The sequence below is a fragment of the Bombus fervidus genome, chromosome 8, assembly GCF_041682495.2.
Source record: "Bombus fervidus isolate BK054 chromosome 8, iyBomFerv1, whole genome shotgun sequence".
Lineage (NCBI taxonomy): Eukaryota > Metazoa > Arthropoda > Insecta > Hymenoptera > Apidae > Bombus > Bombus fervidus.
This window is the reverse complement of record NC_091524.1, coordinates 2,533,456-2,553,248: the sequence shown is the minus strand read 5'-3', so window position 1 is coordinate 2,553,248 and position 19,793 is coordinate 2,533,456. Positions and strand designations below refer to the sequence as shown.

The 19,793-nt window shown below is 51.7% G+C and overlaps 2 protein-coding genes across 3 annotated transcripts in view; one reads left to right on the top strand and one right to left on the bottom strand.

Annotated features, from left to right (window-relative positions):
* The window catches only part of LOC139990062 (uncharacterized), a 75,495-nt gene that overhangs the window by 10,698 nt on the left and 45,004 nt on the right, over window positions 1-19,793 (top strand). The gene's annotated exons all lie outside the window — the stretch shown is intronic.
* The window catches only part of Ed (hemicentin protein echinoid), a 32,140-nt gene that overhangs the window by 6,164 nt on the left and 6,183 nt on the right, over window positions 1-19,793 (bottom strand). Inside the window, exon 1 of one of the 2 annotated variants that reach the window (XM_072008851.2) lies at window positions 1,667-2,836. The exons of the other annotated variant lie outside the window; for it this stretch is intronic. Within the exon in view, the coding sequence (XP_071864952.1) occupies window positions 1,667-1,892 (226 nt within the window). The 5' untranslated portion in view covers window positions 1,893-2,836. Of the gene's footprint in view, window positions 1-1,666; window positions 2,837-19,793 lie in introns of those variants that run through there. 2 annotated transcript variants of the gene reach the window in all.

Below are 19,793 nucleotides of genomic sequence, written 5' to 3'. Positions count from 1 at the left end.
CGCGACTGTAACCCCACCACTACTGGACGTTCGTTTCTTCGTTCGTTCGTTCGTTCCAAGGGATCGTTCCCCCTTTCCTTCTAACCACCTTAGCCTGCGTTATGTCAGCGTGCGTCTCTTTTCAACCTTCCTCTCTCACCTTTACCTGTTCCGTCCGGCTCCCACTCGCCACTCAACCCATCTTTTCTCTACCTATGCACCAGTCTATATTTACGTCTGCTTGTCTCTCTATAAATCCATCCGCGCCGTTCTATCCCTCTTCGTTGCCTCTATCCCCTATCTTAGCTATTCATCGACCCATCGCAGTTTACGTTTTCCCTTCGAACTCTCCCCGCGTTTCTCGCCGTGGCTTGTTTACTTTTCGATAGCACCGTTTTCTTGCTCACGTGCCATCAGACCGACGCGACGTTCGATTTCTTCTATCGATATACCGACTATACGTATACGTATTTTCCTATCTTTACTAGCATGCGTGGAATGTGAGCGAGTGTATATATACGGTGCATCGTTGAAAAATCGATCGAAAGAGCGTTGTCGAACGAATCGTAACGAGCTGCCATCGGTATGTCGTCGGTTACCTAACGTATATTATATTCGACGAAGAAGCAGCTGCAAGGCGAGTCGTAGCGTTAACCCGTCGCTCGTATACACGGAGACACCTGTGGCAGCTCGGCTACGTCACGAAGCCTAATACTGTCGTCGTGGCGTCGTTCGGTATTTCTCCAACGGGAAGCTGCCTAAGCGAGCCGCGTTCTGCATACCTAACGAATTTACCATGACTACGCTATCGACACAGCTTCGTCGAATTTGTGTCTTTACAGCGTGAAATACGAAGAAACACGGCTCGTAATGCTACGTTCACAACGTGCAACGAACAAATGACGAATTCGTCAACGAACAGCGAACGAAAAAGTACATCAAAGAATCTGTTTACATTCCGTTCGTGAACTGTAATGGTGGACACGGTGCTACTTCTATTCGCAATGAATACATACATAGCGGAACTATTTGCCAACAATTCTTGTTAATGTGGATGCGACATTACAGTCGGCTCTACAGTACGATCTATACAACGATGCCATGTTAGCCAATTACAATTTTTCTTCGCTAACTGGCTCTCGCTTACAAAATTAATTCTTGGAACTAGTTTTTTTCAGCTTCTAGCATTGCGTATGTAAATGCACAAACGCGGTTGGGTCAATACTTGGGATTTTCGAAAAATATCTCCACACAAGATCGTAATTTGTAGTCAGCTAGAAGAATATTTGCGTATTTCGATCTATACGTGAACGTTCGAACGTTTGTCGATAGGATTGAAATCGCGCGCAGAGTTTTCATTGGTCGAGGAGGCGAAAGGAGGCCTTCTCGGCCTCGAGCGCGGCCCAGAACGGGTTTGTTAAAAGGACGCGCAACAAAACTCGCTGCAAACTGCGACATACCGACACGGCACGTCGCGAGAGTCGCGACGCCATGCAAGGGCTTTCTTTCCAATCGTTTTCTTCGCCGGCCGTAAAACCGTTTCGTCATTCGCGATGACACGATTCTCGGTAAGAAAAAGTCTACCGTCTTTTTCCTTTTTGTCATCGAGAGAAAACTAGGGTCGACGAGTCCCGACGCAAGCTATGAACGAGGAACGAGTTTTTTCGTTTCCGGGGAATGTACTTACCGGGATGCAGGAGCAGCAAGGTAACGACGATAATTGCCGCGGTGCTCGGCAATCGAATCCTATCCATTCTATCGGCAAAACGAATTCCACAAACGGTTCGAGTGGAACGGAACAACGAGAGACGCAAATTGCGCGGCTCCATTCGCACTGGAGGACAGAGTTCCGCGTTGCAGCGACTTTCACCGAGAAACGACGGCGGTGCGCGAGTTTTGCCAGCACGCGGCATCGATGATCGTATCGATCTTCTCGATCACGCTCGTCAAACCACCAAACAAACCACTGCACGCATAACTCGATATTCGTTCTATTCTATCACTCGTTGTTTCACTCTCGCACCTTCTCTTCGCACTGTATCTCTCTCCCTTCGACGAAATCGGTAAAACGAAGACGACAACAAGCTTCATCGGTCGCGATTCTTCCCGGATTCGTATATGATCGACGTTTTCGAACGAATCACGACTACCTGGATGGTAGACCCACGCGAATTGTTTCACGATCCACTGGCTCAAAAAAGTATCCTCCCATCGTCTCGGGTGCCCGACGCTTGGGTGCTCGATGGTTTCCCACTCGAGGCGATTTCTCAACAGCGGCACGCTCGTTGCAGCAGGTTCGCCGAGAACGACGAGGCTCGCACGGTGATTTCCATCGCGAGCATCCGTCCGTCCACGGGACAGACAAAAAAGGAAGGTTTGCGCGCGATTTCAAAACGCCACGTTGCAACCGTCCGGCCTAAGGCACTCCTTTGTTCCGCTGGTGAGACTCACAGGTATTATACGCGTTCTCGCGTACCACCTTTGGTACGCGTATCTTCGTCCAACCGCTTCAACCTGCGATACTCGATCGCCACCTACGTGCTTTGTCTTTCTGTTCGTGAAACTTCACTTTCCCCTGACGTTTTCGCGAGACGGTCAGTCGATGCAAAAATAGCGAGGGACGAGCGAGGAAGCGAGAGCAACGGGACGAAAATAAATCGAAAAATGTGTCAAGATGGAGAAAGTGTACGGCGAAACGATTGTAAAACTTGCAACATGCGAATAAAGACACTGTTTAGTCCTCGGATATCGTACAAGTTCGTTTCCAGTAAGAACACTATAAGGGTAACGTATCCGTAGGAGCGTTAAAAAATTCCAGTACCAACTAACTTTCACGCGAACACACTCGACGAGGGTCGCGCGACGACTGAGCTTGGGGTCGCGTAGCATCGGCGCTACCCCCCACCGGTCGGCTTCTCCCCGATCGCCGCGTCCCCCACTACGGTTTGGTGCGCGCGTAGCGCAGCGCGCAACGTACAACCGGTCGTCGTTCGTTCGTATGGATATATATGTATAGGACGATGGTGTTGGAGGTAGTGGTGATGGTAGTGGCGATGCTAGTGGTGACGATGATGCTGGCGATGGTAGCCAAGGTGGCAGCGGCTGGACGGAAGACGAACGGCGAACGAACGTGTTCGACGAGGACAGAGAAAAAAGGATCAGAGGGAAACGCGTAGGGCATGATGAAGACGAGGTAGAATAAGGTAAAGCCATTGAGGAGAAGAGAGAAGACGACGGTTAGAAAAGGTTGGAAGCGCGAGAACAGCTTGCCCCCACCGACCTATGCGGCAGGTGGTTCTTACCGCCGTGGGCTAGGCCCAAGGGACTGCCAAACATTCGCGCGGCCGTCTGTCGTTGAGCTTTTTCATCGGCGAGCCTGCTACCGACCCCCGCACAATTTTTCTCTCCCGAAATAACCGCTAGGAACGACGAACGACGACCGAGAAATTTAACGAGGATGAACGTCCTGTTTAAGGGTCAACTTCGCGGCTACTACTACTCAACTGGAATCGCGTGGAATCTTAGCAAGAGGGTACATTGGTCGCGAAAAGAGAAGGATCGCGACCGGTGGTTTTTCGACGGTCGAAGGACACCTCGGTGCAGCAGGTGTCCGTTTCTCGACGATCACTCCTCTCCACCCGATTTACCACGCTACCTGCCTCTTACTTTCGGCCAGCTGCTCCTTCCATCTTGCGGAATTCTCTATTTTCCTAGGAATAAATATTCCCATCGTTCTGATAGTCGAAGGATGCGTTGGACGAAAGGTGTGCGGACATATGGCTCGCGTGAAAATCGACGTTTCCCACGCACGGGTGCGTTCACGTTCACAAACCGTAAGAGGAACGCTGAACGCGATCGAAGGGAAGATGCGAAGGATGAGAAGGAGTACGAAATGAAATCGAAGACGGGTCTCGAGGACGAGAGAGGCCTCGAAGAAGCGGGTCTCGATTCGGATGAAAGGCGGAGGACTCAACCAAGGGGAAACGTTCGTTGTTCGACGGCGATCGGTTTTCGGCTCGGTTTGAAAAATCGGGCGAGCGGTGAATGGTAGACGATCAGGTCAAAGTTTGCACGCGAGACGCGTCAAAAATGCGCTTAATTAAACGGTAACGATTGCCGTTCGCGAGCCGTTAACGAACCTTCCATCCTGCGACTCGGCGAGGAAGGGTCAGCGGAATAAGCCCGGCGGAATCGTCGAAATAATTGCGGCCGCGATAATTGCGCCTCGATTCGAACGATTCCGGGTGGCTCGCGTCAGCCGCGCGGCCTCTCCAACTTTTCACCCATTGATTAAAAGCGCGCGATTAAACCCTGTGTCATTCTCAACACGTTGTAAACGTCTCGAGTGTCCTCGTCTGCGCGATTGGATTCGATCGATGGCGTTGCTTCTTTCCATTCGCGCTCGTAAAGCTGACTCTCGATTGTACTAAATCTAGTAGATCGAAACGACCAAATCGTGAGTCTTCGTGTACGCGAGATCCGTTCGGCCTGGTGTTTCAAGTAAGGTTAACGGAGAGTTAGCCCAGAGAGAGAAAAAGAGAGAGAGTGAGTGAGAGAGAGAGAGAGAGAGAGAGAGGAAAAGGCAAGTAACAACGACGAAGTATGGTGGCAAAGAGGGCAGCCGGGCCTCGCACAGCATCCCGTGGCCGCCACGTCCAGTCACGCGAACCATTAAAGATTCAAAGCCCGGAGGCCGAGCAGATGGTCCCCGAACCGAGAAACGAGAATCGTGAAGAGATCTCTGCCAAGAAGCAACAGCCCGGACTCGGACTCGGACCCGAAAGCGGCAGCCCAGGAATTACTAGGAAGCGGCAACACCGCCGGGCCGCGGTTACGTCCTACGGTCGTGCCGGTGACCGAGAGCTCCGACCCCTTCTCCACCTCTCGTGCCCTCCGCGCCAAACGCTTCCCTCGAACACAGCCAGCTTCTTTTCTACGCTTACGTTCGACGACGAGAACCTCTCCCCCTCCCTCTCGTTCACCCTCTGTTAAGTCCTCTGCGTCTTCTTTTTCTTCCTCCACCTCCTCCCTCTTCTCTCCTTTTTTGCCTTTCAGAATCATTCTCTCTCTCTGCCGCGTCTTACCTGACGCTCTCCCGGCACTGTGCTCGCCTACCTCCTCTACCTTCCACCAACCTTCCAAACCGCCCGACAACGTCGCCTCCGTGATCTCGCAACACCGTCGGGGCCTCTACCTTTGCCAGAGTTGGCAACGTCGCTACATCGGGCCCCGATACCGTGCCTCAGGCTCAGCAATGCCTCTCCGCTCTCTGCTCGACTTTCTTACCGTTACCATTCTAGCACGTGCATTATCGGCGCCAGCCTTTGTTCCACGATCAAACTCGATCGACTCGACTAGCTACGACAAGCACGTCATCCGAATTCACGATGACGGTCGTTTCGTTCGACAGACGAGCGACGCTAGACTCTGACGACACGGCATATATGTATACGTCGGATTGGTTCCAGAGGCCTCCTTGACGTCTCGATAAGGAGTATCTCGCGACGTGTTGATCGATGACGCTCGAACGTAATTGTAGAAACGGACTGTTCTTGTTTATCCGTTCCATAAATCGTGGCTCTCGACAAACTCTCGCGGGACGTTCCCGTTCCCGGAACTCCTTCCTCCTTCGAACAGCTCAGCCCTTTACATCGCTCTACCGCTCCTCTATTATTCTTCGCTTCAAACGATGCTTCGAGTGCCTATTGAACTCTTTCAAGGTCTAATTGGAGCCTAGATTACAGGCTCTATTAGTCCCACGGTTCAAAAGAGTAACCAAGGCAAAGTCGAAAACCTGTCGCAAATCTCATAAAGAATAAGCTTCCATTAGCAGGGACTCGATATTTCCTAAGCCGGTACCATTCCTTTGTCTCGTCTCTGCAATAGGATAGAGCACGGTCCAGGCGCTAAACTGGTCAGCTTGGTCGTACCTGACTTCTCCCTCGGTTCGCGTATCGCAACGGCATGGAAGCTACTTACGTGCAGCTCCGAAGGTAAGTATCTTTGGAGAAATACCGTGAGGTATATAGAACGCGTCCACCCACGCCCGTGAATACGACTGTCGCGTAGTCGCTTTCCCTGAACACTACCGTCCCCGCCTTTCGCCGACCTTGGAATTCCTGATTCTCGAGCGTCGCTCGTCCACTGCCGACACGGGTAGCCGCTTTCTGCTCGAACAAATACGAGGTTGCAGCTTCGCCGGAGTTTACACGATGCAATGGACACGCGAGGTTGTGCGTACAAGACGCGTATACCGCTAGGCCGATACCGATATCGGGTGGACCCGTTTCACGGCCGTGAATGTATGTACGCGGACATATGTAAGTACTGTGGAAGGAACGGTCGGTGTCCCGGTTCGGGCATTAGCGTGGAAAAAGAAAAACGACGACGTGGTCGAAGGCACTGGAAGAGGTCATCCACGACGGGTGGCGCGAGAGAGGAGAGGCTGAGTAAAACCGCATGGCCCCGAGAATGGCAGCGTGTAACAAGAGGCTCTTTCATTTCGTGGCCGCAGATATGGCGGCCGGATCGGCGACAAAAACTTTTTTTTCTCTCGTCGAGTTGGGAGAGGCTGAGAGAGCGCTTATCGCACGTACACCGTCGAGAGCATTCCTGGATACTGTCTTGGCGAGCGAACGTACACATACTGTGTACTGTTCGACGTGGCGTTAAACAACGAGCCAAGGCGAGGGCGGAAAAAATGGGGCGCGCGGCGAACGTGTCAGAAATGAGATGCAGTGGGGGGCGGCTACACGCGCGCCGACCGTAGTCGAAACCGTCGTTTACGAAATGAGAAAGAAATGTAAACTATGGCCGGAGAACCGAAGGGAAGGTGGAACGGGGGGACGCGAGGCCGATAAGAAAGAACACGTGCCACCTCGTTAAAACTCGTCTAGAGACCGGATATCGCAGTAGCCAGGGCGTTCTGTTACTCGGTAGAAATAACAGTGGCTGCTGTTTTGGAACGAAAACCGCGCGAATCATGGATCCTGGTTACAGCCTATATTTGTAGACGAACCGCGACGGACCTCGAGGGCGACCGGAGGGCCACGGAGGGCCGCGGAGCGAAAGCGACCGGCCAACCGAACCAACAGACGGTAGGAACACCGAACGGACCAGAACGAGAGAAGAGGACGGAAAGGTCTTGGGTTCAACGTTTTCTAAGAGAAGATCGAAGCTAAATTTAACCCTGTTCGCGTCACGGTACGCCAGATACCAGAACAGCTTCCACACAGAACACCGTCAAAATTCTCTTTGATTGGCGTTGTTCGATCGATGCTCTTTCTACATAGACTCAGTGGCCGTAGGCGCGACAAAAACGAGACACGGTAGTATACGTAACTGGCACGAGATGTGTCTTACCGCGGCGAGCCCACGACACGACGGGGGAAAGAAGGTCACGTTTCCGCGAAAAGACGACCTACTCTACTATCGCCCCCAAATAAAATGATCTCGATGATGTTTCTGAAGAGAGAGAGAGAGAGAGAGGGGGGGAGAGAGAGTGAGAGAGGGAGAGAGAGATCTTGTTCGTTGGGAAAAACAGCCAACAGGATCTAAACGAAGGGGAATATAGGTGGAGATACTTTGATAAGAAAGTCAGGACAATTAAATGGTGTTGAGCGATCCACTTGAAAGCGAAAATCTCTGCTCTAACGTTCTTAGACTGGAGTCAAAGTCTAGGCATGTTGAGCCAAAGCGATAACAGCGGCTGTCATTCGACCAGCGATAAGGGGTCGGACCATGCTAGGTTTCTTACGCCTGGTGGTATTGCTTGTCACATTTCCCGCCTCGTTTATCTTTTCTCTATAACATTTTTCTTTTTTTTTTTTTTTTTTGCTTTTTTCTATAACATCGTCGTCTCTCGATCGCCCCTCGGTTTCATCGAAACTTCCGTCGAACGTGAAACGCGACGTCGTGACGCGCGGCACGGGATTCGCAGCTCGTCCTTCCGTAAAACTACGTACTTTTGTACACACGTCCATCGTATGTGCGCGTATCGAGGGACTTGACGTCGTCTTCCAACTCCCAACAGCGAAGGAGCGTGGGATACATTGGAGAGCGTATCACGTGTCCTCTGTGCGCGTTACTACGCGCAACACGCACCGCGTACGAGCCGTGTGTATGCGTAATGTACGTAGCGCGCGTATCTCCGCACTACTGCGTGCCTACGTGCCTGCGTGGCTGCGTGCTTAGAGAGCCCACTGCTCCGAAGGTTTCCTTTGTGTTCCCTTCACAGCATTTTTTCCTCGGTGAAGAGTGGTCGAACGTGACCGAGCGATCTAAACGGTCTCGACGTCAGGACCGGTGGTTGTTGTTGGCACGCCGCTGTTTTGACGGACTGCCGGAAAAGTAACGAGCACCGGCAGGGTTTACGAGCGTAACGAACTCGCGTTTCCCCTCCGACGAACGGGAGAAACAACGAACAGGTTAGGACAATCGGGGCTGGGAAAAATCAAGATCGTTTCCGCATACGGATACTTACACGGTCGAAGCCTTTCGATTCACGTCGCACGATTGTTTTATTGTAGTTGCTACTGTTATTATTATTATTATTATTATCATTGGAAAACAGAAAACAAGAATTCGCAATTCGCGTATCGCAATTAACGATAGATAGCGTGCAAGGCGAGTAGTTTCGACGTAGCGATAGGCGAAACAGTGATAATAGCTATTCTATTTCTCTCGTTGCTCGTTAGCCGTGAAAAAGCTATCGGAGCCAGCTAATTGTGACACGAGACTCGCATTAACCAAACGCCACGCGATCGAATGAAGAAACTCGTGCTACGGCTCGAACGACTCGCAACGAGGCTCTCGATAACGAAACGAAACGCTGACTCTATTCTAGAGGATATTACCTAACTTAACTGTTTTGTTCGAAGCCAAGCGTACCACAGCAAACTTTGTACAACAAACTCCAAACAACAAAGTGCATTTTTAAAACGAACCGTGGCCAATGTGTCGCTCGTAAATCTGTTTAGAGACACACTGTGATCGAGTGGTGGAAAGAGGAAAAAGGAAAAAACATAGTTTCGGGAGGAAAAAGAAGAAGTTCACGAGTTCGGTAGCCTGTCTCGACGCGATGACACGAGAATACATGGCACCTCGCGCGACGATTTATCATCGAGGAACGCGGAGAAGCTCGCCTGCCTACATAGTCTCCGATTTTTCGTCTTTCTCTTCCTCGCGGAGCCATGTTATCGCTGAAACATCTCTGACCGCACGCGAACCACGTCCAACGATCGATTTCCTGGTTGGAAAACACGACGCACCGCGTTCAACTATTCCTTATCGCGACTGTTCCTCCGCTCCCGAAACTGTACCGGTACTCTGCGAAACTGTGCGAGAAGTTCGCAGTTCGCCGGCGGCACCTGTTGCACGGATTTCCGGCACGTTTTCCGCGTGCGTTTGTGCGCGCGCCCTCGTGCACGAATGCAAGAGAGAAAAACAGACGCGAGGAGGAACGAAGAGGAGAGCGGATAGCGGATAGCGGATGCGTCGTCGCGCGATTAACCAGCTATTCGCGGATTTGCTACGTTACGTCACACTCTTTGACGCGTGTTCTGCTATGCATCAGCCGCCAGCGATTCGAGCTAACGCGATTTCTAACGTTATTCGGTCGTTCCCCGTGGCATGAAGTCGAAATCCAGTAGATATTAAGATCGGCTCTCGATTTCGTGGCGAAATAAAAACCGAAAGAGACACAAAGGGGGGAGAGGAGGGGGAATTCGCGATATTGGGACGACGTAAGCAAGTACGCGCGAAATCGATGGCACTCAAGATCGACCGTTATCCGGGATTTCCTTGACGTGGAGGAAACGCGGCGTGGAGCGAGTGGAACGATCGCAGGCTGTTGCGTGCGTGTATACGTGCGGCGAGGTGCGTGGAGAACCGAGGGTCTCGCATCTGCGAACCAGTCACACCGGTCCCACTTCTCTCTCATTGGCGTAGCAGCCGAGTTTTCCGAACTAAATTGCCCGCTAGCGAGTAGCGCTGAACGCGATTCGCAAACGGAGCGATTTAAAGGGCTTCGAGCGAGAGCCGCACCGATCAACCGATCGAGGTCATAGTATCGTATCATTAGTCCGAGGAAGCCCCTTTTTTGTTTGCCCGTTTACGTGGAATTGAACGGGATTAAGCCAACTGTTAGTTAACTGTCGGAGTAATGCAACGTCTGCGAGTAATTAATCGTCGAGGTTGGAGGTAAATTTAATCGTACGAGGTAATTGCCAGATTATACGAGATCGCTATGCTTAACTTTGCCGCTCAGGACGATCGTCCTCCTCTATTTACAATGCTTAAGAAAACGTTTGCTAAACGACAAAGATTCCATAAGAGGATATTAAAGGAAACGATACCTTCAAACTTATAAACGATCGATCTTGATTCTGCCTGCATAAATCTTTCCATCCAGCATGGCAAGAAATCTCGAATCATGTTTAAATCCAGCGACCTTCGAAATCGTCGCGTCGTTCACCTCGAGTTTCCTCGTTGCATGGTAGCATGGTGTAGGAATCGCACGATCACCGAGCACAATGCGTCACGAGTTGCCCTGAATTTTCCGAGTGAATCGCTTCTCACGTCGAACGGAAAAGAACGTAGGTTCGGTCGACTAAGAAGGCAGAGGAAAAGCGTGGAGAAGCAGTGTATTCGTGCTCCAAATACAAGCACTCTCGTTCCATCGTGCTTTTAAACGAACGAGGATGGATTTCTCACTGACGTATTTTTTTGACGGACCACTTTTTTTGCATGCAGGAAAATGCGCGCTATATAGTCCAAGTCCGTGTCCCGTTGCTGCTTCTTCTTCCTCTCTGGACGACAACTTTGGAAACCATTTTTCCCCGGCTTCTCCGAGGTTGCAGTTTTTGTCCGCGTCTCCCTTGTTCGTTTCTCTGGCTCCGGTCCTCTACCAGGCCAGTTCCCCGATGTTTTTGCTAGCGTACAGGGCAAAGCCTGGCTCGAGACGGAAAATTCCTGATGAAAACTGAAAATTCTTGGCTTTGCGCCATTGGATTCCAGTCGAGCCGGTTGCCGCTCCTACCCGCCGTTACCTACTGTCTCCCTCCCTCTCCTTTCCTCTCCGTTTACCCGCCCCCTTCCTGTCTCTAGCCTTTCTCTTTCTCTCCGTTTTGTTCCTAACCTATGCCTCTTTCTCTTCGCTTCTGTCTCTCCTCTACGCTCTTTTTGCCGTTTCCCTCCTCTACCTCCGTTCCTCCGGAGACCTTCCAGCCGACGGAATATACCTTTAGCACTCTCGACTACTCTCGAGTCCCGCACTCGCAATGCCTTTCGTTATTGGTGGTACGCGTGACTCAATTCCGTCCGATCTTTTCGTTTTGGCTTTTAAACGGGCTAATCGAAGCGCGTTACTTTCGCTGAATTCCACATCCCACCTTTTCCTGTTCCGTAATTTCCTATCCGATCATTGGCGATCCTCGCCCAAGTGCAGAAGAACTTTGGGGTCTACCGGAAAAAACGCGAGATCGATGTCCGTCGAGGTTGGACGAGAACGCAAATATCTCGTCGACGAAACTCGGTCTTCCTCGACGAACGAAAGTTTTTCGATCCTACGGTAGTGAGAACACCGGTATTTGCTTGCCAGCACACCGGGAGCCCTAATAGCGGTTAAACGGCCGGTTCTTAGCTCCCCAATTGCAGCCTTATGGAATACTATCGAACAAAGTCCTCGTGAAAAGTCTACCTCGACTAATTGTTCCCCGCGCACCGCCATCGACACTCGGCTATTACGAGCGTTGACCCGCTCGATCGATAGGGTCGCGGCCAATAACGCTAAGCTTCCCGATCATCGAGCCACCCCGTGATCTCTGCCAATGCGGTTTGAGAAGAATTCTAGAGGCTGCGAGCGAGAAACTTCTCTTTTCAACCGCGATTCTATTCCAGGAATCGAACGAACAACACGAGCCACTGTATTCGAGCACGATCGCTCACCGCCAAGTGGGCCTGCGTCGGTTTTCGGCTTCCAAGAAGGAAACGTAAGAAAGATCGTATTCGACGCGCCTGGTTCGTTCACGCTTGTTCTTTCACCGTGAGCTCCTTATTTATGGGCATTGCATTCGCATAGTTACGCAATCCGGGTGTTTATGGTCGAGTAACGGCACAACTTACTAGGCCAGTTACTACTCGGCTCCGTTGTAAACCCGTCTAACACCACCACAACTCCGTCTCCTAAGTCCAGGCACTGGTCCTGAACTTTTCCTAGTCGTGCGTCTGGCGGGTAGCCTCGCGCGATATCATCGGTCGAGGCAGCTCGTTTTTATAAAGCAACGTACCGCGGACGGTGGTTTCGCGTAAATTTCAACGGGAGCTCGCGTTACTCTATCGTGGGGCGCTAGGAAACTTTCCGACGAGCTTTTCTCATCGGGGTGTTGTTGCGCACGAACTCTGGGAAAAAATGAGCTGCAATGTTGCCTCGCGTCCAAGGCGAGCGAAGGATCGTTATGCTCGAGCGCATCCACCCGCCAAAGAAGTTTATCCCGGCTTTTCCTGGCGAGCGGGAGGAAAAAACGATCGCGAACGCGGATTAAAAGAGTAGCGTGGGCGTGGAAGGGTGGAGCGCGCGGGGACGTGGATACGACGAGAAAAAGAGAGGAAAAAGAAGACGTAGACGCGAGGAGCCAGCGCAGCCAGCGTAGGAAGACGACGAGGCAACCGTCCCGAACCGGGCGGGTAATATCGACGCGGCGAACCGTTCGAAGCGGCACACCGCGACATACGAACGAGCCGAGTAAGCTCGATAAAACTAGTTCTGTCGAATAGCTCGAGGATATAGCTGCCGTTCGGACCCTTTGTTCTCGTTTATCGAGCTATTCGCGGCCGGTCTCGCGGTCGCGACTTACCGTTGCGCTCCAATCCGCCCGATCGCTTCGTTCTCGACTTCCTCCGGTCGAGTCGTTAAGACTTCTTCTTCTTCTTCCTTTACTTCTTTTTCTTCTACTTCTACTTCTACTACTTGCGCTTCTTCCTTCGCTTCTTCACCTTTGTTCCGTCAACTTTTCCGATAGACGAGAAGAATACGAACAAGAGACGGTTCACGCCTTAGCGCGTCCCTATGTCGGAGGGTGTGAGTTTGGGTGTGAGGCAGAGAGAGGTTGATAGTGGCGGTTGAAGCACGAGAAAAGTTCCGAGTGCGTGTCTTTCTCTCAATAAGGCGGAGGACATGGCGCTTCCCTACGTCTTCCGTAAACTCGACGAAGAAAAGGGGAGAGGAAGCGGAGAATCGGGCGGAGCCTCCGCGAATGCTCGTGTCTCCAAGGCCTCCAGAGGCGACGAGCGAGAGCAAGAACGTAGGAAAGTGTTTATCCTTGAGATTGGACGTTCCGGGAGCTATCCTCGTAATCCCCTGGTGGCAATCTCGTAATCCTGCCGTATAACTTCGCCCCCGCTACTCTCGATCTCACCGTCCACCGATTCGCCAAGACGCACCCCGACTATGAGGCCAGGGATATCTTATCCTATTTTATCCGAGATTCGGGGCCATTGTGCCCGATTCGATATTTTTCACTCGTTTTTCGCCCGTCAGCTCCGACGTCCTTCCTGTCTTTCCTCGAATGTTCCCCTTCGAGCACGTTTTCCATTTCTCTCTCTCTCTCTCTCTCTCTCTCTCTCTCTCTCTCCCTTTTGCTCTCTCGTTCTCCATATGGTGTAGAAACGAGGTAGAAACTATAATTCGCGAAGAACAGAGTGGCGGAAACGGAAATCGAGGAGTCAGCCGTGGATATCGGAGGAAAACGCGTTAATCGTCCCGAGATGAAGCTTCCGCGTGCTTCTGTGAAGAAGGAGGGTCACTCGAGCGAACGACTTCATCGCCGGCTAACTAGATACTCCGGTATCTCTCTCTCCTAAAACTGTGGCGGCCACTCCGACTTAACGAAAGGTAAACTTCTCTAGCAAGAACAAACTTATCCGGGCCGGTTTTTGTCCCATTCCAACATGATCTTCCACCCCGTTGAACCGGTCTTCCGTGCCGCTTAAGAAACACGGTTTCACCCTAATCGACTCGTTCCGGGCGACCCATCCACCCGTCACGATCGACTACGGCCGACATTTACTTGACGTTGCTCGTCCCGATTCCAACGTCTTACCACAGCGAAACGGTATTCTGTCTTCGTCTGTCGTGTTCGGTCGTACGGTCGACGTTAGAAATGGAACACGTACTAGCCTCCCTCGGTCTCTCGATGTATTAGCCGCGAATCAATAAGGCGAACCACCGATATTATATGCATAAAATTACGAGTTATTATCCGGTTTCAACGGAGAGACAGGACTCCACTTTCGCATCACCGGCTGGCTGCAACTGTGTGGGTTAACACACGAACGACGAAGCAATACTTTCCACGAAAACAATCATCCGATGTTTTTCGAATAATCGATAACCAGACCCGGCGTGTACGAAGATAATGGTAATGTCAGTAATACGCAGCTTCCAAAATTAATAATCAGATTGAAGATCCGAAATTCAATGTTCCATCGGGTGTATTAATACGATATTCTCCTCCGTTAACGCGGAAACTAATCGTTACTGTTAAAATCGGTAATCTTTTTAAAACGTCGTCCAACGAAACACGCGACATAATATCGTTATCGCGCACGTAGTCCGCGGTCGGAAGTATGGGTTTTCCAACGAGCTTTAAACTCTCTTCCGGTTCGGCGTACGTGCACGCGCGGATTGACGTCCAAACATCACACAGCGGAGATTTAGCGCGACGCGGGATCGAGGGAGGGCATAATTCGATATCTCGGCAGAGACGTTTATGTCAACTAACTGACAATGGACTCTTCGTTAGATTACCAGCTCCGGTAAACGTACTTGTCGGCAGATTATACCGAGGATTAAGCTAAACTTTGTTATTTCGCCTTGCATCCTAGTCTCCCCATTCGTGTTCTCCCTCTACGAGCGATGCTCTTAATTTAACGATTCCTCCCTCGCGACTTTGTTCAAAGAAACCGAACCCTCGTTACGAAAACAGTCGGACGCAAACAATTATGGAAATTACCGATCGTTTCCATAAAGGGTGGCTTGCCCGTTCAAAGAGAGACGTCGATCCTTTTAGCCGAGATCGTCGAGGACACGCGTTTCCGGATAATCGGAGGGAACCACGCCGCCTCGCAAAAATCCCTGGGAGACGTTTAGCCGGGCGTTTAAAGGGCGACCTCGTTTCCCACGTCTCAATTCGGTCTTTCAGTCCGACTCGAAAAAGAGTTCGCAGCCGTTACAAAGATAGCGGTAACTGGATTTAAACGATCGGTGGCCGATCGATAAGGTACGCGCTCCAAATCTCTCGGGCAACCGGTCGCTCCGAGTCGACGACAACCGACGTCCTTTGAGAGCGTTCCCGGAAACTTTTTTCCCCGGCAGGGAAAGAAAAAGAAAGGTTAATTCTAATAGTGGCAACGTAAACGAACTGGCGAATAAAGGCAAAAAGAACCGAGCTACTTTCCGACCCCGCCATCCTCGACCCACCTATCCTCTGTCACTGTTCTCGCCGCCTCGACATATATTTTCCCGCACCGTCTTCTGCGGGTCTTCCGTGTTTACCGTACGGCCTCTCCCTGGCCTTTTTCTAAGCTCCGTGTATCGTATATCCGTTTTCGCGAGCTCGCGCGTTATTGTCAGACCCGCGTAAACTGTTTGTCGAACTTTCAACCAAGCCACGAAACGAGACGTATCTTCCGCGATCACCTAACTCTCCGCGCTGCTAACGATGTCCAGAGGCTAAACCCACCGAAAAACGGTGAGCGCTGCCGTGGTCTCGACGAGAAACACCGCGGAAGTTGCACGAAATTAGAGGTGAAGCGCCCGGGAGAAGTGGGAAGGCCTGTCCGACGTGGAACGGGAAAAGGGTGGAGCGTAAAAAGGAATCCAGTGGCGGGTCCGGTGGAAAAAGTTTGAAAAAAGCAAGCAGCACGGGAGAGAGAGGTCGGAGTAAAAGCTTGTTTCTGGCGGCATTCGCGAGTGCTGCTCGTGGCATTAATATGCATTTCGTATCGTTACGGACGAGCTTGTGGAATCGTTTCCCGCGTCCCCTCAGCTCGCGTGTATCGCATCGTGGATCAGCGGGAGGCTGTTTCTAGTTAACGAATCGCAGCCTTGGCTCGCGAGAGGAACGCACGACAGACGTTCGAGTGGTACATGGCTGATATAGTGGTAGAGATGGTAAACGAGCGAAATAGAATAGATAAAAGAGAGTTCGCTCGATGGTGGTCGGCTCGTTTCGGGCGTCACAAACCGTGCACAGATGACCCTGTAGGGAAGCGGGAGGCATGAGGCAGGAAGCAGGGGCAAATGGCAACCAGAAAAGCAATTCAATCTGGAATCGGCAAGATAGAGGCTAACCGTTGCGGCTGCGCGTCCGTTCCATTACCGGTTTACGGGAAGAGAAAAAGGAACAGGGAGCTCGACGGTGGCAGCGAAGGCAGCGGCGACAGTGGTAGCCGGAGACTGGTTGCAATGCAACGGTTTGCTACGACGCACGGCTATTGTCACGGATAATTGCACGGCTAGTTAGCCGGCTACGCGAAGCCACCTCGTAAAGCCCCCACCGTCTGCGAGACCGAGGAACGCTATCTCGTTTTCCTCTGTTAAGAAATTTTCTTGCAACGTTTACGCGCGGTTTATCTATTCGCGTTCTCCGCTGGAGATTCGCGAGGAACGGCTTGCTTCCGCGTGTTCTCCGAGCGAAGACGGGAGGAGGGGCAGGAATTGTTCGTCCCTCGTGCGCGATACCAGATAAGCCACCAACACCGATTCTATTTGTTGCCGCTTGATTCAAAGACGAAACAAAGACGCGCGTTCGCCCATTAGTCGGTGCCTCTTGTGGAAAACGAAAACGACGCACATGGATTGCAGAAACGAGGAATCGGTGAATGGCGTAGAGAGGGCACAACGAGCGCTGCTGCATAGGTAATATCGTCTAACGGGGCAATGCGGGATAATAGAGGAATTAAAGTTACACCATGGCGCGATCTCCTTCGAGCGTAGCCAAGGCTGATGGTTTCGCCTTACGCGGTTTCCGAGAACTATGCGCCGCAACGCGGATGGAATTTCCTCGGTGTATCGCGATCGTTGTCGACGACGACGATACAGCGGAGAACCTCTCCTCTGGAAATCCCGAGGTTCTGTCATGAGCACCAGCTTTTCTCGTCGAGGACAGCGCGCGTACGCGTCGCGGATCACGGATGAGCTGCAAGGCAAAGGGAAAGAGAGAGAGAGAGAGAGAGAGAGAGAGAGAGAGAGAGAGTCAAGAAGGACGGATGGAGGAGAAGGGAGAGGAGAGCTTGTTCCTTCGGGCTGGAATGGGAAATGGAGGTTTTGGCTGATAGGAAAACGGGCGCACAAGACGCGAGCGCTCGGTTACGCGTTTCCGATCCTTAATGGGTTTATACAGGCAGTAGCATTCTAAGTTCTGCGTCTACGTAATTCGAGTCGGTTTAACAAGTTTTCGGAGACATCCGCACTAGTTGAAAGTACGATCGATCCCTGGCGTATACACGTCTTTACCGATGCTCTCTGTGTATCGCGGCGTTTCTACGCTCTGAAAGAGGCACGAAAACGTTTTAGCTTTCGGTTCCTAACGTATATCATTGGGTAACGCGTTTCACGTGCTCGACAGATGTTGCGCGTACGAGCCGCGCGTTTTGCCGTCGCACGTTCGCTCGTCGTCCTAGTCATCGTCGTCAAGGGACGAGTATTTGCGTTCGACCCGTGCCGTTTACGTCACCGTGAAACCCGATAAAACGAGAAAATGGAAAGAAACGGATGAAAAAGAAGAGAAAAGGGCGACATACGGGTACAATTTGGTATTAAATCGAACGAGCCCTCGCGTCTACGATACGAAGCGCCGCGTATCCCGATACCGCGAGTGCATCGAAGCGGACCGGAAAGCATCGCGAAAGGACGGAACGGTTAATGCTCGGGCATAAATATCGAGGCTCTAATTACGTCGACGAGCATGCACGCGCCGCACATATACCGGGCATATTCCCATCGAATTCGTAATTATGGGCTTAATTGAAAACGTGCCGGCCATTCTCCGTCAGCCGGTCCGCGCCGTTACAAACGCGCTGCCTCGTAATTCCTAAAAACAAAACTCTACCGTTTCTCTCTCTCTCTCTCTCTTTCTTCCGTCGCGCCTCCTCCTCGTTCTCTAACTTCCGTTCCCCTGCTCTAGCTCTTTCTGTCCCTCTTTCTCTTTCATTCTCCCCCCCCCCCCCCGATATTTCCACGACTATTTCGCACTCGACATGTTCGCGAATCGCGTCGCGACACCGAGCTGTCCCTATGTACAATACACGAACGATGACCTCGATGGAAGTTACGGTACCGAGACTGCTACCGTGGATCGCAAAACCGGCCGCGAGCACCGCCGCGCGGATTCGGGTCAACCGAACCCGAACGAACGCACGAAACGCTTCGAACGCGCCAACGTCGGCTCGCCACGCACGCCGCTTCTCTCGATCAGTCGCGAACGCAAACCCGAATGGCAAACGCGAACTCGCGGTACTCGCCGATTTTCCGAAGCTGTCCCTGCGACGAAAAAACACGAATGCAAAGCGACGGCCGTGTAATTTATATCCGGGAACCGAGCCAAGAAGCTGCCGGTTATCCCTCGGATCTCGTAAATCTCGGTGGAGCTCGTGTGCGCGCGATCGGTGGAAACACTAGGCTAGTTCGTCTGGCTTGTCCACGATTACATCCGTTTCGACGGATAGGAGGATCGAGTACACGCGTCGCGATGCGACGTAATCGACGCGCTCGACGAGCAGCTCGTGAGAACGGCCCGTTTGGGTTAATGGCACTGGAGGAAACGTGCGAAGTCGAGGGTCGTTCGTTTTTTTCTCTTTCCTCTTTTTTCTCTCTGTATTTCGCGTCCTGTTGTCGGTGTTTTAACGCGTCACCGAGTTAAACGTCGAAGACGGGTGACTGTTTACGCCGTTGAATAGATTTCGAAAAAGAGTGGAAAGCGATCGAGCGATGGAATTTTTCAGTGAGTCGAATGGAAAAAAAGCGAAAACGATCCTTTCTGGCATTTTTTAATAGTAAGCCCCTTGGAAGCGGTGCGAGTCGGATTCTCGGCCGAGGGAGGATGGAGCGGCCGTTTCGCAAGAAAAACGAATTCCTGGCTGTGTATAAGTCGATAACGCGAAGGGAGACTACGTCCTGTGGCAGAGCTTAGCCGCGTCGCTTATAGGTATATCGTAGTCTTTGATCTTTAAAAAGAATTCAATTTGCCTGGAGATTGAACCAGGGTCACTGAACCGCGTGCAAACGCCAATCCTTCTTCCCGAGTGCACAGGGGCTCCTACCGTGCCACGGATCCACCCCACCTCACCACTGACGGGAGAGAAACCGATCGTTTTCCTTGAAAAACCGTTCCACCGCATCACCCGTGACCTGTTCCTCTCCTTCGTTTTTCATCCTGTGACCCCGTTTCTGTGTCTTAATTGAAGATGAACATTCAACTACCTTACTGGCGCGCGAGTCCGTTTACCGTTCGTTAGCGACTCAGAAAGAACTCCGTCCGTAGATTCTAACACGATCCGACTCGATTTGGAAATTTTAAGAGGCGGCGAACGACGGACGAAGCTCGAGCGAAGAACGAGCGATCTTCTTTCAGACGGTGTCCACGCGACTGGAACTTGTGCGAGGAAACGAACGGTGAACATGGAGGAAGCTGACTCGAAATCGAAATCCGATTGGAAACGTCGCGGCCGGCTGTCGTGTAGTAGACGGTGTGGAACCCGTGTAGGCGGAAGAATCACGGTCGCGACGTAACCACGATAGCGCGCATGTAGCTCTC